Below are 24,925 nucleotides of genomic sequence, written 5' to 3'. Positions count from 1 at the left end.
TCTCAATGACTTGTGGCACGGTGCGTTGTCTTGGTGGAAGAACACTTTTTTTCTCTTCATATGGGGCCGTTTTGCCGCGATGTCGACCTTCAAACGTTCCAATAACGCCATATAATAGTCACTGTTGATGGTTTTTCCTTTCTCAAGATAATCGATAAAAATTATTCCATGCGCATCTCAAAAAAACAGAGGCTATTACTTTGCCAGCGAACTTTTGAGTCTATCCACGCTTCGGAGACGGTTCACCGGTCGCTGTCCACTCAGCCGACTGTCGATTGGACTCAGGAGTGTAGTGATGGAGCCATGTTTCATCCATTGTCACATATCTACGGAAAAACTCGGGTGTATTACGAGTTAACAGCTGCAAACACCGCTCAGAATCACGTTGTTGTTTTTGGTCAAATGTGAGCTCGCGCTGCACCCATTTTGCACAGAGCTTCCGCATATCCAAATATTGATGAATGATATTACCAACACGTTCCTTTGATATCTTTAAGGCCTCTGCTATCTCGATCAAATTCATTTTACGGTCATTCAAAATCATTTTGTGGATTTTGGTGGCGTCCACTGCGTTCACAGTCCTCCGTGCTCATTTCACCACGCTTTTGCATACCAATCTATTATTGTTGATTTCCCTGGGACATAGTCCGGAAACTCATTATCAAGCCAAGTTTTTGCTTCCACCGTATTTTTTCCCTTCAGAAAACAGTATTTTATCAAAACACGAAATTCCTTTTTTTCCATTCTTTTTCACAATAACAAAAGTTGCTTCACAAACGACGCTCTATCTCACAAACTAATTGACTTACAGACGTCAAATTTTGACACGAGTCATTTGAATGTTGGTACTATATACAAATAATATGCATTTAATACTAGCGACGCCATCTATGTGTCAGACCGGGGACTTATCAGCCAACCTGTTACTCATCATGGGACTTTGACAGTACGAGCTAACACGAAAATGAACATTTTTAAAGATATTGAATTTAAAGAAAATTTTCTCAACATTTTATTTCTACAGAAAATTTTGTCAAAATTTTATTTTTATAGAAAATTTTCTCAAAATATTATTTATATAGAAAATTTTGTCCAAATTTTATTTCTATAGAATATGTTGACAAAATTTTATTTCTGTAAAAGATTTTGTCAAAATTGTGTTTCTATAAACATTTTGTCAAAATTTTATTTCTATAGACAATTTTATCAAAATTTTATTTCTATAGAAAATTTGGTCAAAATTTTATTTCTATAGAAAATTTTGTCAAAATTTTATTCCTATAGACAATTTTCTCTAAATTTTATTTCTATAGAAAATTCTATAGAAAATGTTGTCAAAGTTTTATTTTTATAGAAAATTTTCTCAAAATTTTATTGCTACAGAAAATTTTGACAAAATTTTATTTCTATAGAAAATTTTGTCAAATTTTTACAAAATTTTATATCTATAGAAAATTTTGTCCAAATTTTATTTCTATAGAAAATTTTGTCAAAATATTATTTCTATAAAAAAATTTGTCCAAATTTTATTTATATAGAAAATTTTCTCACAATTTTATTTCTATAGAAAATTTTCTCAAAATTTTATTTGTATAGAAAATTTTCTCTAAATTTTATTTTTATAGAAAATTTTGTCAATATTTTATTTCGATGGAAAATTTTGTAAAAATTTTATTTCTATAGAAAATTTTGTCAAAATTTTATTTTTATAGAACATTTTGTCGAAATTTTGTTTATATAGAAAATTTTGTCAAAATTTTATTTATATAGAAAATTTTGTCAACATTTTATTCCGATAGAAGATTTTATCAAAATTTTATTTCTATAGAAAATTTTGTCAAAATTTTATTTCTATAGAAAATTTTGTTAAAATTTTATTTCTATAGAAAATTTTATCAAAATTTTATGTACATAGAAAATTTTGTCAAAATGTTATTTCTATATAAAATTTTGTCAAAATATAGGCCATAATTTTGTCTAGTAGTTTACAAACTATGTTATTTACCACATTATCTTTGCTATATAACCCAGAGAAGAAATATTATATCACCTCAAGTGTATAATGTAACTTTTTCATGGGGAAAATGGTACGTTTTAGGTCCCAAAACTTATTCTATGTTTATTCTACAATATATTCACTTAATAAATGTTTAATTTAATTCAATTTCATTTTATAAATTCAATTCACCCCATTATTTATTCGGTCATTTTATTAAGCTTTATTTGTAAATTTAAGCCGATACAATTGAGAGATGGTATGTACGTACACTTACGGACAGACACCATCATACATTGTTTGTTTACAAAACCATTTTATCAGTTTGGCAGGCAAACCGAAAAAAAGAATTATGTTTTAAATTTCAATATTTACAAAAACAACAACATTACCATCCATAACAGAAAATATGAATAACATTTTAAACATTAAAATTTGCATATACTCTTTGTATTTCATTATTATAAATAGAGGAGGTGGAAGGATGCAAATGAAGCGCAGCCGAAACAATTGCGAAACGCTGTCAATGCGAGCTCCTCTGCGGTTTTTCAGTTAATGCTCTACAATTTTTAATTAAGTCATTTAGTTTGATTTTAAATGTCATTAAGAAAATGTTTTACGGGTTGATGTTTTTTGTGAAGTTAAATGGATGGTGGGTTTATTGTGTGTGTGTGTTGTTATTGAATATTAAGGTGATAGTCAATGATAAGAGAGGGAGAGATAGAAAGAGTGAGAGTGAGACCCATTGTAATTTAATGGAAAATCCATAAAATTCTAATATGTAGAAAATTGAAAATTGAGGGGATAGTCAATGATAAGAGAGGAAGAGAGAGACCTATTGTGGTTTAATGGAAAGACCTTAAAATTCTAATATGTCGAAGATTGAAAATTAAGGTGTTAGTCAATGATAAGAGAGGGAGAGAGAGAGACTGAGACCTATTATGATTTAATGGTAAATCGAAAAAATTCAATTCAATTGAAATTCATATACAAATAAGAGAATCGATCTTGGAAATCTTTAAAGTGATTTAATATTAAATTAGTGTGTATTTATATAAGGCCAAAATTGTTTTTTTTTTCAATTTGTTTTTAGGCTTTCATTTAATTGTTTACTATCTAAATTGCTCGTTTGTAAAATATTTTGTAAAATATATTCTATTGAGCGGAAAACATAGTAATAAGCAGAAAAAAAAGAAACAATTTAAATTGCATTACATTACATGATTGTCTTACATGCTTGTTTTACAGTTAATGCTCTACAATTTTTAATTAAGTCATTTAGTTTGATTTTAAATGTCATTAAGAAAATGTTTTACGGGTTGATGTTTTTTGTGAAGTTAAATGGATGGTGGGTTTATTGTGTGTGTGTGTGTTGTTATTGAAAATTAAGGTGATAGTCAATGATAAGAGAGGGAGAGATAGAGAGAGTGAGAGTGAGACCTATTGTAATTGAATGGAAAATACATAAAATTCTAATATGTCGAAAATTGAAAATTAAGGTGATAGTCAATGATAAGAGAGACCTATTGTGATTTAATGGAAAATCCTTAAAATTCTAATATGTCGAAGATTGAAAATTAAGGTGTTAGTCAATGATAAGAGAGGGAGAGAGAGAGACTGAGACCTATTATGATTTAATGGTAAATCGAAAAAATTCAATTCAATTGAAATTCATATACAAATAAGAGAATCGATCTTGGAAATCTTTAAAGTGATTTAATATTAAATTAGTGTGTATTTATATGAGGCCAAAATTGGTTTCAATTTGTTTTTAGGCTTTCATTTAATTGTTTACTATCTAAATTGCTCGTTTGTAAAATATTTTGTAAAATATATTCTATTGAGCGGAAAACATAGTAATAAGAGAGAAGTTCACCACTGTGGTATCACAATGGACTGAATAGTCTAAGTGAGCCTGATACATCGGGCTGCCACATAACCTAACCTAACCTAACCTAGTAATAAGCAGAAAAAAAAAACAATTTAAATAGCACTACATTACATGATTGTCTTTCGTTTTACACAAAAGTGTCTTAGGGAAAAAAAACTACTTAACTTAAAAATCTATTTCAAACAAAACCAAGTCATTAAAAGTTTTTGTCCATCTAAGCAGCTTTTTACAAAAGGGCCAAGGAAGAAATTCTACTCATTTGGTTGTTTATAAAAAATCTGCTTTAATGTGAAATGTTAGTTGGAGTGTCTTTCCAACCAACCCATCATCCATTTTGTTGGTTGCTTTGCTATGACTTCTTTGTGGCAGTTCTTTTATATTTTGGAAAATATTTGACGATGGAGTTTATTGTTCACTATGAAGTTTATTGCATTCAATCCAACAGTTCCTACCGCCATTGCAATATAATTCTTTTGATTATATTTCCATCATTGTTAAAGTAATGAACTTTTGTGAAAAACTTCTTTCCAGGAGGGAGGGAGGATACACATACAAAAGTTTTGCTTCTTTGTGAAAAAAAAACTAAAAAATAAAAAAATGGGCTAAATATACAAAGAAAATTCCTTAAAAAATTGAATCAAGGTAATCGTTTTTTTTTGACCAATCTTCATTAATAAAAAAAATTTTGTGATTTGATTAAAAAAATCATTATAACTACGTACTACGCCAATAGAAAAAGTTTCGTTATATTAACGAAATGTGTCGTTAAAAGTCAGCCAACGAAACAAATTCGTTGATACAACGAAATATTTCGTTATTATAACGAATTTTCTATTCATTAACGTAACGTTTCGTACTACTAATGAATATTTTCATTGTATTAATGAAAACGTGTCGTTATATCAATGAAAATTTTTCGTTGGCTGAGTTTTAATGAAATTTTCTTTGTGTGTATGTAAAAAAAAAAATATATATATATATATATATATATATATATATATATATATATATATCTCATTTGCTAATTATTCAAGAAAAACTCCTAACTAATAGAAAAAAATAATACACAGAAAAAAATTTCCCGAAAATTTTTCCAAATAAAATTTTACTTGAGTTTTAAAGAATATTCAATTAAAAATTTAATTGATTCAAAAATTTTTTTTAATTGAAACAAAAATCATCCACAAAATTAATAGTATCTATTAATTTTTTATTTGGATCAATAAATTTTTTTATTGACCGTCAATAAATTTTTTAATTGATACTATCATTTCCGTGATTGAAGACATTTCAATTAAAAAATTAATTGGATCAATTAATTTCGTAATTGAATCAGAAAATTTGTGTTTGTGAACGGACGAAAATAAGCGTTTTTTGACCTATAATATCTGTCGAAGTGTGCGCAAAAATTCAAAACCAAATCTGAAATAATATCAGCTATAGTTTTTGCATGAATTAAATGGACATTGAGAGACGTATAGTTGAAAAATTGTCTCAACATTGCTTATTTTTCGTTTATTTGTATATAAAATTGCATTTTAGTGCCCACCAATGTGGAAAATATTTATAGCATATTTAGATTACAATTCTCCTCTTTAATATACCATCAAGGAATAAATCAAAACTATGTGGAGAGTTAAAATTAGTGTCGTTTTCGAATGTCGTCTATAATGGACATTGGCAGTCAAGGGGTTAATGAAGTCGATTTTGACTTTCAATGCGATTTGGATGTGCAAAATGAAACAGATTTCTAAGAGTTTGTCCGAGAGTGGTTCCTGAGGACCTGTCTATGGGCGTCCTTTGGAATTAGTCCAAGACGAACATGTTTTCAATTAAAATCTTAATTGAGTTTTAAAAAAATATTCAATTAAAAATTTAATTGATTCAACAAAGTTTTTAATTGAAACAAAAATCAATCACAAATATTCATAGCATCAATTAAATTTTTTTTATTGGATCTATTAATTTTTTAAGTGACTTTCAATTAATTTTTTAATTAATACTATCATTTCTGTGATTAAAGACATTTCCATTAAAAAAATAATTGGATTAATTAATTTCGCGATTGAATCAGAAAAAAAACATTTGTGTGTGTGTGTGTATTTTATTAACATTCTTTTTTTATTTTTCTTTTCAGGTAAGGCTTCATCTATTTAATTGGATACATGCTATGCAGTAAGATATTGAATTTATATATTTCTAAATATTATTACTTTGTAAAAAATATGTCTACATCTTTATGAGTGTGTGTGTGTGAAGAAATTCACATAATTCACTAAACCAATGGGAATTACATTCAAACCTGCCGAAAAAAGGTTTTTAATAGTCGACTTTGCCGACATATAGCTTTTCCTTTGCCAGGGAAAAACCATCGATTTTACTTTTCCTCTGTCGGTTATGCTATTCTTGTAGTTTAGTCAACGTATCCCAGCAAAAAACGAGCTTCCAAAAAAGTAGTTTGGATCCCCAATATGTGATTCGGAAGTAGTGCAAACTTGTATCACCTCCAATGAATTTTACATGGGCTTGTCATAGGATGGAAGTACCCCATTTTGGAACCTACATTTCCATTTTGGATTCTTTGCATTGCCTTAGAATTTGTGCCTTGGAAGTACATGTGGATGAAGAAATTAAAAAAAAAAAAACTAAAACAATTTTTTTCCAATTTCACTTTTTATTTTTAGCAGTATTTTTTATACCCTCCACCATAGGATGGGGGTATATTAACTTTGTCATTCCGTTTGTAACACATCGAAATATTGCTCTAAGACCCCATAAAATATATATATTCTGGGTCGTGGTGAAATTCTGAGTCGATCTATGCATGTCCGTCCGTCCGTCCGTCTGTTGAAATCACGCTAACTTCCGAACGAAACAAGCTATCGACTTGAAACTTGGCACAAGTAGTTGTTATTGATGTAGGTCGGATGGTATTGCAAATGGGCCATATCGGCCCACTTTTACGTATAGCCCCCATATAAAGGGACCCTCAGATTTGGCTTGCGGAGCCTCTAACAGAAGCATATTTCATCCGATACGGCTGAAATTTGGTACATGGTGTTGGTATATGGTCTCTAACAACCGTGCAAAAATTGGTCCACATCGGTCCATAATTATATATAGCCCCCATATGAAACGATCCCCAGTTTTGGCTTGCGGAGCCTCAAAGAGAAGCAAATTTCATCCGATCTTGCTGAAATTTGGTACATGGAGTTGGTGGTCTCTAACAACCATGCAAAAATTGGTCCACATCGGTTTATAATTATATATAGCCCCCATATAAACCGATCCCAAGTTTTGGCTTGCGGAGTCTCTAAGAGAAGGAAATTTCATCCAATCCAGTTGTAATTTGGAACATGTTGTTAGTATATGATCTTTAACAACCGTGCCAGAATTGGTCCATATCGGTCCATAACTATATATAGCCCCCATATAAACCGTTCTCCAGATTTGACCTCCGGACCCTCTTGGAGGAGTAAAATTCATCCGATCCGAGTCAAATGTGGAACGTGGTGTTAGTATATGGTCTCTAACATCCATGTAGAAATTGGTCCATATCGGTCTATAGTTATATATAGCCGATCTCCAATCACACAAAAATTGGTCCATATCGGTTCATAATCATGGTTGCCATTCGAGCCAAAAATAATCTACCAAAATTTTATTTCTATAGAAAATTTTGTTAAAATTTTATTTCTATAGAAAATTTTGTTAAAATTTTATTTCTATAGAAAATTTTGTCAAAATTTTATTTCTATAGAAAATTTTGTCAAAATTTTATTTCTATAGAAAATTTTGTTAAAATTTTATTTCTATAGAAAATTCTGTTAAAATTTTATTTCTATAGAAAATTTTGTATAAATTTTATTTCTATAGAAAATTTTGTCAAAATTTTATTTCTATAGAAAATTTTGTCAAAATTTTATTTCTATAGAAAATCATGCGAAAATGTTATTTTTATTTCTATAGAAAATTTTGTCAAAATTTTATTTCTATAGAAAATTTTGTTAAAATTTTATTTCTAAAGAAAATTTTGTCAAAATTTTATTTCTATACAAAATTTTGTTAAAATTTTATTTCTATAGAGAATTATGTCAAAATTTTATTTCTATAGAAAATTTAGTCAAAATTTTATTTCTATAGAAAATTTTGTTAAAATGTTATTTCTATAGAGAATTATGTCAACATTTTATTTCTATAGAAAATTTAGTCAAAATTTTATTTCTATAGAAAATTTTGTTAAAATTTTATTTCTATAGAAAATTTTGTCAAAATTTTATGTCTATAGAAAATTTTGTTAAAATTTTATTTCTATAGAAAATTTTGTCAAACTGAATTATATACGTATTTGATCGATGGTTTTTGATTTAATATATACCACGTATGGACTTAAATACAATTTAGAAGACGGTGGTAGGAGATACCTTGCCATCGGCAAGCGTTACCGCAACTTAAGTAATTCGATTGTGGATGGCAGTGTTTAGAAGAAGTTTCTACACAATCCATGGTGGAGGGTAAATAAGCTTCGGCCTGGCCGAACTTACGGCCGTATATACTTGTTTTTGCTACACTTTTATTTTCTTATTATCTAATTTATAGAAATTGAAAAAGTTCTTCGCTTCCACCGGAGGTTGAACGTGGATCTGTTGGCACCATAACAGAACCGCCTTAGCACACTAAGCCACAAACGCCATTGAACACGATGCATCAACACATCTATTCAAATGTTTGTGATATGAATCTAATATGAAACCACGGCATGACATTCTAACTACTTCCTGAGATGTTCTTTATTATTATTTATTAATTATGCTATACATCGTTTTTATTTTGTTTTTTTTTTTCGGTATATGTACATTTTTATATAAATTTAGTTTTTCCATTAAAAATCAACAAAAAATTAAAAATTGTCGTAATTTGCAAGACCCTATCAAAATAACTTCCTTGGAAGTGAAATAGTCAAACGGCGCAGGTTTAAATGCCTGCGGGGATGCAGTTTTAAAATGTATTTTTTTTACTTTTTTTATTGTTTTTCTATTCTTTTTTGTGAAATTTAATTGTCAAAAAATTAAATTTTCACTTAAAACGTCCTAATTCCGGAAGTGGAGAAAAATTAATGGGGGGATGCGCTTTAAATGAAATACTAGTGGACTTGTCCATGGAAAACTTCCATTTTTTGCTAAGGAATTATGGGAAAAATGCAAGGGTTTCCAAGACTCCAATTGGCGTCACATTGGACTGAATTGTCAACGAGAATATGAAATAAAATTTGTTCGGAGCGACAATTTTTCTATCCAAGTGAATTTTTTTTTTTTTGAGTTTAGAAACAGCAGGTGTAGCAACAATTATTGCTTAACCACACCTTTCTATTGTTAATCGTGTCACAGGAGTTCATTAATCACGACATATATATATTTCCCATTCAAAAAGAGCATGCAAAGTCAATGATTTCTTAAGTGTTTAGCTGCTAAACCAAAAAACTAAACACCTCTTTTTCTAAGGATCCTGAGAAAAATCCATATACATACAATTTCCATAGAAATATATCGTGAAAATTGGATCCGTACTATGTGAGTAACGACAAACAAACGAGAACACAAACTCAAAACAACTATAGAATATATAACTTCTCCACACCATAAATTTCATGAAAAGCCAAAAATTATGAATGAGAAAATAAAAATCGACTAGGAGTTTTCTTTTATTAAACTCCCAATCAAGGGTTATTTATGATAGTTCATGTCTCAAAATTTACCTTAATTAAGTTATTTGCAAGAGAAAGAGTGACAAAAACTAACAAAACCCAACCCTATCATAAAACTTGGAAGTTCTGTTTCTGTTAACACATTTCTATCTATGAAATGTACTGCCTCTTTATTTTCTTCCCCATCTTCCCCCCCATGACTACGGTTCCTTAGTGTTTGCGGTAATAATATTATTCCACCCACCTATTCATTCATGGATAACTAACGACTCAGACGGACAAACTAGCTGACGAACGGACTGGCAGTCAGACGAACCTATAGACTGTTACCAGAGCAAAACAAAACAAAAATATGTGTGGAAATGTTGGTATTATAAGCAATTTTCTTGGAAAATTTATGTGTGAATTAATTTTCTATCGTATCTTCTACATCTCCTCCTGTACGATAAGTGGAAAACAGATTTAAAATCTCGCAAAAAAAGGGTCATAGTGCATTATGTGATTGGGTGGAATAACAGTGGAAGTGTACATAGTCAATTAAATGGAAATATAAATATACGGAAAATTAAAAAAATAAAACAAATTGTATATCGCTAGCCAACTACTCTATCCCATTTTGACATAAGTTTCTATAGAAATAAAATTTTGAGAAAAAATTCTATAGAAATAAAATTTAGACAAAATTTTCTATAGAAATACAATTTTGACAAATTGTTCTATAGAAATAAAATTTTGCAAACATTTTCTGTAGAAATAAAATTTTGAGAAAATTTTCTATAGAAATAAAATGTTGACAAAATTTTTTATAAACATAAAATTTTGACAGAAGTTTCTATAAAAATAAAATTTTGACTAAATTTTCTATAAAAATAAAATTTTGACTAAATTTTCTATAAAAATAAAATTTTGAGAAAAACTTCTATAGAAATAAAATTTTGACAAAATATTCTATAGAAATAAAATTTTGACAAAATTTTCTATAGAAATAAAATTTTGAAGAAATTGTCGATAGAAATAAAATTTTGACAAAACTTTCTATAGAAATAAAATTTTGACAAAATTTTCTATAGAAATAAAATTTTCACAAAATATTCTATAGAAATAAAATTTTGACAAAATTTTCTACAGCAATAAAAATTTGCAGCAATTTTCTATAGAAATAAAAATTTGCAACAATTTTCTATAGAAATAAAATTTTGAAAAAATTTTCTATAGAAATAAAATTTTGACAAAATTTTCTATAGAAATAAAATTTTGCAAAAATTTTCTACAGAAATAAAATTTTGAGAAAATTTTCTATGGAAATAAAATTTTGAGAAAATATTATACAGAAATAAAATTGTGAGAAAATATTTTATAGCAATAAAATTTTGACAAAATTTTCTATAGAAATAAAATTTTTAGAAAATTTTCTATAGAAATAAAATTTTGACAAAATTTTCTATAGAAATAAAGTTGTGACAAAATATTCTATAGAAATAAAATTTTGACAAAATTTTCTATCGAAATAAAATTTTGAGGAAAAGAGATATGCTGGCAAATTTGTTTAGGCAGTAGCCGACTATCAAACCCTTTTTCAGGAGGTTCAAGTGTAGTTCACTTTGGGTTGAGTGAATTACCCGAATTTATTCTGATAATTGGTTGATAGTTTTGCTGCAAGTAGAGGATGCTAATGAGGAATGTGGTAATTCCGAAACAGCTGTACATCCAACCATCTTGCAGTCTATAGGGCTTTGCCCAAATAAATTTGACAAGCATACTTTTCCTCTGTTGGTTAAGCTACACTTGTAGTTTAGTCAATGCATGGCTTTAAGCTGAGATCACAAAAAAAAAAATTGACAAAATATTATATAAAAATAAAATTTTAACAAAATTTTCTATAGAAATATAATATTGACAAAATTTTCTACAAAAATGCTGTCAAAATTCTCTACAAAAATTAAATTTTGATCAAATTTTCTATAAATAATAAAATTTTGAGAAAATTTTCTATAGAAATAAAATTTTGGGAAAATTTTCTATATAGAAATAAAATTTTTTCTATAGAAATAAAATTTTAACAAACTTTTTCCATAGAAATAAAATTTTGGCAAAATTTTCTGTAAAAATAAAATTTTGATAAAATTTTCTATAAATAATAAAATTGTGAGAAAATTTTTTATAGAAATAAAATTTTGACAAAATTTTCTATAGAAATAAAATTTTGACAACATTTTCTGTAGAAATAAAATTTTGACTTTATTTTCTGTAGAAATAAAATTTTAGCAAACTTTTCTATAGCAATAAAAATTTGCAAAAAATTTCTATAGCAATAAAAATTTGCCAAAATTTTCTATAGAAATAAAAATTTTGCGAAAATTTTCTATAGAAATAACATTTTGAGAAAATTGTTTATAGAAATAAAATTTTTAGAATAAATTCAGGCAGTTCACTAAACCCAAGGTGAACCACACTTAAACCTTCCGAAAAAAGGTTTACGATAGCCGGCTTATGCCGAAATAAATTCATACAAACAGTTCTCTTTTCCTTTGCCACCATCAAATCATCGATTTGAGTGCAGTTGGCTGGGTTTATTTTGAGCGTGCTTCCTCTTACTTCATTTGTGGTATGTTTGTTTATTGTTGGTTTGTACTTCAATCATATTTGTTGTTTTGATCTCAGATTTAAAAACAATGGGTTGACTAAACTACAAGATTAGCTTAACCAACAGAGGAAAAGAACAGAGGAATGGAAATAAATTTGACAAACATTCTTTTCGTCTGTTGGTTAAGCTACTCTTGTAGTTTAATCAACACAATGGTTTTAAAGCTGAGATCAAAACAACAAACATGATTGAAGTACAAACCAACAATAAAAAACAAAAAACGAAATAAAATTTTGACAATTTTCTATAGAAATAAAATTTTGACAAAATTTTCTATAGAAATAAAATTTTGACAAAATTTTCTGTAGAAATAAAATTTTGAGGAAATTTTCTATAGAAATAAAATTTTGAGGAAATTTTCTATAGAAATGAAATTTTGACAACATTTTCTATAGAATTAAAATTTTTGACATGATTTTCTATATAAATAAATTTTTGACAAAATTTTCTATGGAAATAAAATTTTGACAAAATTTTCTATAGAAATAAAATTTTGACAAAATTTTCTATAGAAATAAAATTTTGACAAAATTTCCTATGGAAATAAAATTTTAACACAATTTTTCCATAGAAATAAAAATTTGACAAAATTTTCTATAGAAATAAAATTTTGACAAAATATCTATAGAAATAAAATTTTGACAAAATGTTCTATAGACATACAATTTTGGGAAAATTTTCTATAGAAATAAAATTTTGACAAAATTTTCTATAGAAATAAAATTTTGACAAAATTTTCTATAGAAATAAAATTTTGACAAAATTTTCTATAGAAATAAAATTTTGACATTTGCTGCAAGTAGAGGATGCTGATGAGGAATGTGGTAATTCCGAAACAGCTGTACATCCAACCATCTTGCAGTCTATAGGGCTTTGCCCAAATAAATTTGACAAGCATACTTTTCCTCTGTTGGTTAAGCTACATTTGTAGTTTAGTCAATGCATGGCTTTAAGCTGAGATCAAAAACAACAATAACGAAATAAAATTTTGACAAAATTTTCTATAAAAAAAATTGACAAAATTTTCTATGGAAATACAATTTTGACAAAATTTTCTATGGAAATAAAATTTTGAGAAAATGTTCTATAGCAGTAAAATGTTGGCAAACTTTTCTAAAAAATAAAGTTTTGCCAAAATTTTCTATAGAAATAAAATTTTAGCAAAATTTTTCCATAGAAATAAAATTTTGATAAAATTTTCTATAGAAATAAAATTTTGACAAAATATTCTATAGAAATAAAATTTTGACAAAATGTTCTATAGAAATAAAATTTTGACAAAATTTTTTATAGAAATAAAATTTTGCAAAAATTTTCTATAGAAATAAAATTTTCTATAGCAATACAATTTTGACAAAATTTTCTATAGAAATAAGATTTTGCAAAAATTTTTTTATAGAGATAAAATGTTGACAAAATGTTTAGGGCAAACAGCTGAATAGCCGATTGACTTGGGAGCGAGATGGAGTAGTAAATACCTGGATGATAAAAATCTCTCTGAAGCCGAAACAAACCAAAGAAAGCTTTCTTTGTTTGGTTTGTAACTCTCGTCGCAAAGAAAATGTGAACAAAAAGAAATAAAACCACAACGAGTTAGGGATTAAAATTCAATTTGGACATTAATTTTTATTTTTTATTTTTGGACGAAATCTTACCAAATAGAATGTGGACTGGTTGACGACCAAATTGGAATAGAAAGATTTTAAGCAAATGGCTTCCGCAATATGGCTGATTGTCAAAAATTTGTATATGATATCGAGCGAAATGCAATAAGTAATCAGATACTTGTTGCATTTCGCCGACAATTCTATTCAAACACAATGGAAAAATATTGGGGTATTTTTGTATCTCAATTCGGGAGTACATTTCATAGAACGTTAGGGATTTACATTTGGACGTAAACATTCCGCCCGCCTTGCAGTATTACTGTAACAGAATGTCTTATAATTCGTCTGCCAAAAGTTAAATAGAAAACAATGAGATATAAGATATTTACATTGCAAGTACAATATATGGTAATTCATTAAAGAATGAAGTTCGTAAAAAAAAGAATAATTATTTTCTTTTAAATTCATAATTCAATAATTGAAAGGAAAAAAAACAGTTGTTGTATAAGTTTTAAGTAGAAAAAATGCCATACAAAATTATTCCAAACATGGTATTTTGTGCTGTGGGAAGGCCGGCTCGTACATATATACCGTCAAGAACGACTCGTGAATAAATATCAACTCCCAGTACAATATCAACGGTAGAAGATTTATAGAATCGTTTGTCCGCTAAAACGAAATTTTGGAAGTAAGATTTGACTGTCTCAGGTAGGGATGTTTTTGGAGTTATAGTGGTGATTCTATTGTTGACTTTCAATGTGGCTTCGATTTTATGATTTTGATCAACACAAGACCACATTGTTACAGGACAAATAATCTCTCCATCGAGTTCCAGGGTCATCAGATTCAATTTATCAACAAACTTTTTCGAAATCCAGCTCATTCGAGAGCCAGAATCCAATAGACAACGAGCGTAGTGTTGACCATCATCTGCTTGAATTTTTACTAGAGCCGTGGGAAGTAAAGTTGTTGCGTTTTGTTGGAGTATCGATGTAAGAGATGTTGCGGATGATAAAGGTTTGGTTGTCCGAGATTCTTTTGGCCTAGTAGTATTATCCGGATTTGTCGTTGGTGGCCGACGGTTGGACGATGGAGGTCGGGAAATTGGACGTTGTTTATGCGTTGAGGAACAAGTAGCCACATTTTCTAATAGACGAGAGTTCATGTGAAGCAAGGAATGGTGTTTCTCTTGGCAATGTATACATCCGAGCCTTGTGAAGCAAGATCCTTGAGAATGCGAATGGGCAAGGCAATTAGAACAGTAGCCATACTTCTTTACGGCCTCCCATCTTTCAGATACATTCATGTCTCGGAATCGAAGACAGTTTTTTAAGGAATGTGGTTTTCGGCACACTCTGCACAAATATATGCGACCTCGATTTAATTTTCCAGCCGTATTCATATTTCTGTAAAAAAGGGTAATAATTAGAAATGGGAGATAGGAATTTTGAGAAAGGGATTATTAAAGGACAAAAATTTTGGATAGCTGCAAAAAATGGAAAAGGACAATTAGGAGGATTCATCGTACAATACAACTAATTTTGTAATTGGCCTAGTTATAGTGCCTTTCTGGGTGTGTACTTCCGCTACTCGAACTCGATTGTCATTGCCATGATGAACCTTTGTAATGCGACCAAGACGCCAAGAATTCGGGGGTAAGTTTTCTTCTTTAACCACCACCAGCATGTTTTCCCTCAAGTCCTCTTCAGACCTTTTCCATTTATGGCGCTTTTGTAATTCTTTAAGGTATTCATTTTTCCATCGGGAACAGAAAAACTGATGTTGAGCTTTTATGCGTTGCCAGCGATTTTGGATAGAAGTAGAGGAATGGACAAGTTCTGGTTCCAGTGGCATAAGTATAGGCGAGCCAATTAAAAAATGTCCCGGTGTCAACGCTGTTAAATCGGTGGGATTCTCGGAAGATGGGGAAATAGGTCGGGAGTTAAGACATGCTTCAATTTTGGATAACAATGTCTGGAATTCTTCGAATGTAAATTTTTGGACACCAACCGTTTTCCTGAAATGCTGTTTAAAGCTTTTGACACCGGCTTCCCATAGTCCACCCATATGAGGTGCTCCTGGTGGTATAAAATGCCATGTCAAATTTTGGTGCAAGTAATTTGAAGTCAGAGTTTCACGAGAAGTTTGGATAAATTCTTTGGATAATGTTTTGGAAGCTCCAACAAATGTAGTTCCATTATCTGAGTGAAGATGCAGAGGGCAGCCACGTCGGGATACAAATCGGCTGAAGGCTGCTAGGAAAGCGGAGGTAGACAAATCGGTGGTTGCTTCTAAGTGTATTGCCTTAGTGGAAAAACAAACGAATACACAGACATATCCCTTTGTTATACGGCAACATCTTCCAGCATAACTTTTTAAGTCGAAAGGACCCGCAAAGTCTAACCCAGTGTGTGTAAAAGGACGAGATATGGAACATCGCTCTGTAGGTAAAGATGCCATTAGTTGTTGTTGACATTTCCTTTTGTACAGAATGCATGGTTTACAGCGATGAATCGTGGTTTTTATTAGATTTTGGACTTTTGGAATCCAGTACTGAGTTCTCACCAGTCGCAGCACCAGTTGATTCCCCCCGTGAAGACTGATCTGATGAATAAAATGGACTAAAAGACGAGAGTATTGGCATCCGTATGGAAGGATAATTGGATGTCTTTCGTTGAAAGATAAATCAGATGATGATTCTAGTCGGCCACATATTCGCATTATTCCCTCCTGGTCAATAAATGGATTTAAGGATAAAAGTGGACTAGATTTTTTAATAGATTTTTTAGAATTGAGTGTCATATACTCGTCTGGATAAAATGCCTTTTGAGAAACGCAAATAAGTTGTTTTCGAACAAAAATAATTTCGGATGTCGTAATTATTTTGTCGTTCCTTTGAAAACTGGATCGAAATTTTGGATGAGTTCGAAAATAAAACCGATAGATATAGGCACTTACTCTAAGGGCTCTGGAAAATGAAGAAAATCGGTCAAGAATGTCCTCAAAGTTTTGGAAATAAGTAAAAAGAACTTTGACGGGCTTTTTTTCGAGCTCAGTTTCGAAATTCTTTTTCTCAATGGTTCTTGGCCAATTCTTTGATGGTTCTGATAGCCAATCTGGTCCATTCCACCACAAGCGGTTGTTTTGTAGGTCCTGAGCTTGAACTCCTCGACTGGCTAAGTCTGCAGGATTGAATTCCGAATCCACGTGAAACCATTTGGATATGTCCACCACTTGTATAATTTTTGAGACTCTATTGGCTACAAATGTATTCCAACAACAAGGTGGTTTCGCTAACCAGGAGAGCACGATAGTTGAGTCAGTCCAGCAAAACAAGGAATAGTTTTCAATTTCAAATTGTGGGAGCAAATTGTCGATCATTTCAGCTAATAACGTGGACCCACAAAGCTCTAATCGTGGAATGGATAATGTTTTCAGTGGGGCTACTTTTGTTTTAGCACTAATTAAGTTAGTGGATATACCACTTGGACAAATAACTCGAATGTATATGACTGCAGAATATGCTTTTTCCGATGCATCTGAAAAACAGTGAAACTCGATTTTACAATCAGGGGAATATGCGATCCATCTTGGAATTCTGATGTCATCTATTGCGTTATAATTAGCTTGAAAAGCTTTCCATAGTCGAAGTGATTCTGGAGAAATTATTGCATCCCATTCCGTTCGGTCCAACCAAATTCTCTGCATGATAATCTTAGCAATTATGATAATGGGTGACAACCATCCTGCTGGATCAAACAATTTTGATATTTGCGACAAAACTTCGCGCTTAGTGTATGAACAAGTATCTGGAAATTTGATGGTGGAAAAATAAAACTGGTCTGAAAGGGCATTCCAACGAACTCCTAGGGTTTTTGCTGAACTACGATCTTCGAATTCCAAAAAATCAGCACACAAAAGATGTTCAGTTGGAAGTCCTTTAAGAATTTTCTTTGAATTAGAAATCCATTTTCTCATATGAAACCCGGCGGAATTCAGAACTTGAATTAATTCATCCCTCGACTTTATCGCCATCTCAATAGAGTGAGCCCCTAGTAAAGCGTCATCAACATAAATTGAATTCCTTAATATCTTACTAGCCAAAGGATATTTTTCCTGTACGTCATTTGCCAATTGGATAATTGTACGTATGGCCAAATATGGCGCACAATTTAATCCAAACGTTACAGTTTTCAATTCAAATTCTTGGACAGGATTATTCGGATTTTCACGAAATAAAATACGTTGAAATGGTGTATGGCTGGCATTGACAAGAATTTGTCTATACATTTTTTGGATATCACCATTCAGGACAAATTTGTAAAATCGCCATTTCAATATTAGTACAGTCAAATCATTCTGTAATACAGGTCCCGTATAAAGGACATCGTTCAAACTAATACCATTGGAAGAGGGAGCGGATGCATTAAAAACTACTCTAACCTTAGTAGTAGTTCTTTCCGGCTTTATTACCGCGTGATGTGGTAAGTAGTAGCACATTTGGATTGGACTAGGAGAATCTATCAATGACATATGATTGAGGGTGACATATTCAATAAGTGACTTATCATATTCCTGCTTCAAATCTGGATTCCGAATCAACCTCGATTCATTTCGCAGAAATTGTGCCATTGCACCCGAGCGGGATGATCCAAGACACAATTTTTCAGGAAAAGATTCTTTAAATGGCAAAGAAACCACATACCGACCCTCCTCATTTCTTCTGGTGGTCTTTCGATATAGATCTTCACAAATTTTGTCCTCATGGGAGAGAAAACGTTTCTTTGGAATATTCTCCACCTCCCAGAAACGTGAAATCTGCTTATCTAAGGAGATTTCACAGAAGAAGGAGACACGAGCAGAACATGAAGAATTGTTCCTAGTAAAAATAGGACCTGTAAGAATCCACCCGAAGACGGTCTCCTGAGCCATTAAAGAACCACAGATACCCAGTTCATTCTTTGACAACATAATCGATGGGAAAACATCTGCCCCTAAAAGAATGTCAATTTTTGAACTTTCATAGAACTTCGGGTCGGCTAATTGAAGAGGGGGTAAATCCGATAATCGTTGGATATCTATTGTTCTTGAAGGTAAATTATTTGATAAATGTGGGACGACTAAGGCCGACACAAATAATTCAAAATTCAAATCGGACTCCGAACCCAACACAAAACAACATTCTTTTTGAACAGCGGCAGATACCGAATTATTTAGTCCCGAAATCGTGGCAGAGGTATGTCTGGACGGAAGTCGTAACATATTAGAAAGTCTTTCAGAAATAAGTGTTCCTTCAGATCCAGAATCCAATAAAGCCCTAGCCCGATACACCACCCCAGAATGGAGAATTCGTACCATAGCTGTACCCAGTAATACCCCGTTCGAATTGGAGGCAAAACATGTTTGTATTACTCCATTTGAAGAATCAGTGGACTGTATATTAGAAGGGGACGATGGTGGTATTAAAGGATTTGAAATGGGATCATTTCTCGGCCGTTGAGAATTATTGGAATAAGATGTGCTTTGAGAGTGATTATTCGAGTCATTATGTAGTAGTGAGTTGTGACGTTTACCACATTTAAAGCAAGAATATTTACTTTTACATCTCTGCGCTGTATGCGAACTAGCAAAGCAATTCGCACATAAACCTTTACTTTTAATTTCGGTCCATCTCTGTTGGTAATTCATTTTGAGAAATTTCGGACATTTCCGTATTACATGGACTTCATTTGAACAAAGTTTGCAGGTGTGTTGGCTGATATTAGCCTGAAATGTGCTAATTTTCCCAGAGATTTGTTTGGAATTATTATTCCCTTTCGTTCGGGAATTAGAAGGCTTTTGCTCCTTAGAACCTCTGATTTCGGAGACGGACTCCAGGGTACGGTACCTGTTCGTTAAAAATTCGTCTAATTCCGACCATTTAGGAATGCAAGTTTTATCATTCAACGTCTGTTCCCATAAGGTCAAGGTAGAATCTGGAAGACAGTTGGAGCAAAGGAAGACAAAAATTGGATTCCAACTCTCGATATCGATTTTGTGGACCCTTAAGATCGAAATACAGGCATTAATGTCGCGTTGAAGCCCTTTTATAGAACTGGCCGATTCAGAGCAAATTGCCGAAAGATTGAATAAGGTCTTCAATTGTTCGTTTACAAGAACCCGTTTATTCTCATAACGGGCACATAAGTTGGACCAAGCTGTTCCGAAACCATCGTCAGTGAGCGGACTTTTCGACACGATTTCATGAGCCTCACCCTTGGTCTTTTGGGTCAGGTGGAACAATTTCTCTACGGGACTCAACTTAGAATTCTTTATACAGACCGCGGTGAACATGTCCCGGAAAGTTGGCCAAGATTTAAAGTCACCATGAAAAACATTTAGTTCGATTGGAGGCAAATTGAAACTGGAGTTAGAATTAGGACTTGAAGCAGAATAAGATGAGCCAAGATTTGCCATTAATTCACTTATCTTAGACACACATCGACAATAAGTAGAATAGGAACTCTTATATTTCTCCTTAACCGATTCTGTCTCCCTTTTTCGAGTTGCCTCGGTTTCTTTGCCATCGTCTTCTCCGTTGGCTAGTTCCACGAGACATTTCTCATAAATCTGCTTTAACCTATTCCAGATACCCTTAATTTCATCGCGATGGGTCTCGAGGAGACAAAGAGATGTGGTAGGCAATTTATTTTCATTTAAAGAAGCTTCAAATTCGACCAAATGATCGGCAGCCCTAATAAATTTGTCCAATGTCATGATGGTAGAATTCACGAAAAATACCCAATAGAAATTTCCAATATAAACGAAAAATTTCTTTCTTGAAAATTAAGACGAAAGGTTGGGAAAATGAAGAAATACCTTGCTATAGATGGAGAGTGGTGGGAGTTCTATTTATTTATTTTTCCAAAAAAAAATTATTTTTTCTCTCAAAAAAAAAGAGAGATTAGTGATTACAAGCAGGGTTGAAAAATGTGCAAAGAGATTTTGGGTTGAACGAATCACTTTTCAATCCTTAAATTTTGGGTATCAATTCGTCAATTCCATGAACAAATTGACGTTGTAAATGTCCTATATAGGAAAATGGAAAATATATAAATATTAATCAAATCACGTCTGTTTGCAAATTTTGAATGAAGCGGCAACTCTACTTAAATAAGTATCTCGTTCCAACAAAGATATCTCTGGATACGCGTTCTATGCAAAACAGACCCGAATGATATATTCATACATATATATCACAAATGTAAACAATCGCCTGGAATGACAAAGTAATGGGTTCAATGAACTCTGTCGATATGGAAGAATTTGGAAAGTATGGAATATTTGTTTACATTCTTCTTCTTCCTCCTCCAGAAAAAAAATCAACAACACCTCAATAATAGACAGAGAGCGTGAAATGTGGAATACTTACGCCCGAGTAGCAAAGTGATGATGAGCGGGGAGTTGAGACAACGTAAGCGGGGCTTGCAACAAAGAGAAATGTGGAGTATATACACCCACGTAGGCAAGTGATGGTGAGCGGGGAGTTGAGACAACGTAAGCGGGGCTTACAACAAAGAGAAATGTGGATCTCAGAGATGGAGGAGAGCAGACATGCGCACTAGGCAGTTGAGAGAATGAGTGTACAGTGATATTTCGTAAGCATACACAGTGAGCCAAGAGAACATTTAATGGTTGAAACTGGGAATAGATCAAACATATGTACGTACATAAATATAACCCGTACGTATGTAGGAGACACCAAACGCGGATAAATCTCAAACACGTTTCTTTTGATCAAATACACCCGAAAAAAAAACGTTCGAAAAATATTTGTTCTTTTGTTTGGAAAGGAAGTGCAATGAACAATGTAATTGAAAATATTAATCCGATATATCATACAAAGTACATGAATTTCAAGTAAATTCGTTTCTTTTCGTTTCTTTTTGTTTTTAACTTACGGTTTCCTTCGGTGAACAAGTCCAACGTTGTTTTTGGCCACAAGCTACTCTACCACAGTTGTTTGCGATGAATTGCAACTTTTTCCTTGATGTAAAAAATTTGCACAACGTGGGGTTTATGTACACCTTAGCAATCTTTTCAAATAGTATTTCCGTAGACTGGATTTTCCCCTATTTAAATTGGTATAGTTTTCTGTTGCTCTGTTTCAATATAAATCTTTTTTTGGAAATTTTACAAATTTCTTTATATTTTTACACTATTTTATATTAAATAAAATTGTAGAATTTCTTTTGCCTATTCCGCTATTACACAATCCACTCTTTGGCAAAGCACATACTAAATGTGATTTATGCCAATGAGTTAGAGACGTACCTGGTAAGGAAGATCAATGCGCTGGAGTTGAAATCTTTAGAGAGACAGTGACAGGTGTATATCTGGCTCGAACTGGACCAAATGTTTAGGGCAAACAGCTGAATAGCCGATTGACTTGGGAGCGAGATGGAGTAGTAAATACCTGGATGATAAAAATCTCTCTGAAGCCGAAACAAACCAAAGAAAGCTTTCTTTGTTTGGTTTGTAACTCTCGTCGCAAAGAAAATGTGAACAAAAAGAAATAAAACCACAACGAGTTAGGGATTAAAATTCAATTTGGACATTAATTTTTATTTTTTATTTTTGGACGAAATCTTACCAAATAGAATGTGGACTGGTTGACGACCAAATTGGAATAGAAAGATTTTAAGCAAATGGCTTCCGCAATATGGCTGATTGTCAAAAATTTGTATATGATATCGAGCGAAATGCAATAAGTAATCAGATACTTGTTGCATTTCGCCGACAATTCTATTCAAACACAATGGAAAAATATTGGGGTATTTTTGTATCTCAATTCGGGAGTACATTTCATAGAACGTTAGGGATTTACATTTGGACGTAAACACAAAATTTTATACAGAAATAAAATTTTGAGAAAATTTTCTATGGAAATAAAATTTTAACAAAATTTTCTATAGAAATAAAATTTTAACAAAATTTTCTATAGAAATAAAATTTTGACAAAATTCTCTATAGGAATAAAATTTTGACAAAATTTTCTATGGAAATAAAATTTTGACAAAATTTTTTAAAGAAATAAAATTTTGACAAAATTTTTTTATAGAAATAAAATGTTGAAGAAATTGTCTATGGAAATAAAATTTTGACAAAATTTTTATAGAAATGAAATTTTGCAAAAATTTTCAATAGAAATAAAAAATTTGCGAAAATTTTCTACGAAAATAAAATTTTGACAAAATTTTCTATAGAAATAAAATTTTGACAAAATTTTCCATAGAAACAAAATTTTAGCAAAATGTTCTATACAAATAAAATGTTGACGAAATTTTCTATAGAAATAAAATTTTGACAAAATTTTCTATAGAAACAAAATTTTGACAAAATTTTCTATAGAAATAAAATTTTGACAAAATTTTCTATAGAAATAAAAGTTTGACAAAATTTGCTATGGAAATAAAATTTTAACAAAATTTTCTATAGAAATAAAATTTTAACAAAATTTTCTATAGAAATGAAATTTTGAGAAAATTTTCTACAGAAATAAAATTTTGACAAAATTTTCTATAGAAATAAAATTTAGACAAAATTTTCTTTAGAAATAAAATTTTGACAAAATTTTTTAAAGAAATAAAAGTTTACAAAAATTTGGTATAGCACATCAGCACACATGGTGCTGATAAGTATACTATGCTAGTACTGTTTAAGATACACAATCTGCTGTCTGCGGGTTTAATATATCAATTCATCGTTTTTATTTAAAAATCAAATTGATAATTTAGTATTTGAAAAAACAATTAAAATAGAATAAAATGAAGCATACCTTAGGGCGTATTTAATATTGTGTCCAATGTTATAGGTTAATATCAATATATCTATTATTGAAATATCTCCATTATTGACTATAGCTAGGATTAATAACAGACAGAAAGATGTGGTCTTAATTAAATTTAGATGTGATCCAAAATATAAATCTAACGAAGAAACTATGAAGCTTTGGAAACTGTTATTATCATACATAACATTGGAATGGCACACTTTTACCTCTATCCTGTTCAGATATAATTTTTTTTATAATATACTATTTGCCTAATTACCTTGTTTCGAGATTGCAATTAAATGTGTGTTTAACTATACCCTCCTCCTCTTAACCCTATTGGCTCGTATGTGTTTTTTGGTTTTGGGCGTGTCACTAGGAGAAAAATTGTCTGCTAATTTGAAAAGCAATATTTCTGCTCCATTTAGTTTTATCAACTTTATCGGGCACTGATTGCTGTAGCATAGATATATGAATGAGTCTGAATGGGCGGTGGGGGTGGTACACACATATCTCAGATATGTGTGTACTAACATTTGAACTGACGTCATTAATATGCCTGTCCGCCCTCCACCCATCCATTCAGCTCTCTTCATATAGCAAATAATGGAAACCCCTCAGTAGATAGCATTGCAGTCTGTCATTTGTACTGGAATGACGATGATATAATCAGTAGTGTTTTTATGGGGATCATTGAACTGCAATGACATGTGCCATCGTGAATTTTCAAAAGTAGTTAAGTCCATTGTTGTTTTTTTTTTTGGTTAGACGTTTTATTAAAAGATTTTGTAGAATTTTTGTATCCCTCATTGATGTGATGGAGACATGCTATGCCAACGCTATAACAGTGTTACCAGTATTTTTCCTCGATCTTGTCCCCATATTGGGAAGCTTTCTTCCCCAAAACTCCGCAATTGAAATTAATTTTTTGACATGTTTTTCTGAAGAACATAAAATATTGAATTTCAAGATTTCGATTTGTTTGTGTTTTTTTTGCGCAAACTATACCGCTGCAGAGAAGTAGTTCTCCATTTAATAGTAATTGCTTATCAATTTTAGACTAGGTTACTTTCAAGATTATTTGGTAATGAGAGTTTTTCCTGGGATATCTAGTTCATAAAATTTAATTCAAATTTATGAAGTGTAACTACATATTAGTAATTTGACCTACATTTGGGCATAATCAGGCCTTTATTATTTTTTACCATTCCCTATGCCGTTACTTCACCACACACACACTCAAGTGCAGGCTTTGACAATCTTGTCAAAATT

The 24,925-nt window shown here is 31.1% G+C and overlaps 2 protein-coding genes across 2 annotated transcripts in view; one reads left to right on the top strand and one right to left on the bottom strand.

Moving 5' to 3' along the window:
* Positions 1-24,925, top strand: part of ena (ENAH actin regulator enabled) — a 195,494-nt gene that overhangs the window by 31,939 nt on the left and 138,630 nt on the right. The window lies entirely within an intron of this gene.
* On the bottom strand, positions 15,352-20,598 carry LOC142239567 (uncharacterized). Its single transcript, XM_075311360.1, has 3 exons — positions 16,801-20,598; positions 16,408-16,665; positions 15,352-16,146 (listed from the first exon to the last, which is right to left on the bottom strand). The coding sequence occupies exons 1-3, from the start codon at positions 20,596-20,598 to the stop codon at positions 15,352-15,354; spliced, it is 4,851 nt and encodes a 1,616-aa protein (XP_075167475.1).

Source organism: Haematobia irritans, chromosome 5 (genome assembly GCF_050003625.1).
Source record: "Haematobia irritans isolate KBUSLIRL chromosome 5, ASM5000362v1, whole genome shotgun sequence".
Classification (NCBI taxonomy): Eukaryota; Metazoa; Arthropoda; class Insecta; order Diptera; family Muscidae; genus Haematobia; species Haematobia irritans.
This window is presented reverse-complemented; position numbering and strand designations above follow the sequence as displayed.

Excerpts from the sequence above, each read along its gene's own strand:
- LOC142239567 (XM_075311360.1), bottom strand. The coding sequence starts at position 20,598 with ATGACATTGGACAAATTTATTAGGGCTGCCGATCATTTGGTCGAATTT. Across the intron at positions 16,666-16,800 it reads CATTTTCCAGAGCCCTTAGA|GCATTTTATCCAGACGAGTA; the intron begins GTAAGTGCCTAT and ends GTTTCTCAAAAG. Across the intron at positions 16,147-16,407 it reads ATCAACTGGTGCTGCGACTG|GCAATACACTTAGAAGCAAC; the intron begins GTGAGAACTCAG and ends TTTTCCACTAAG.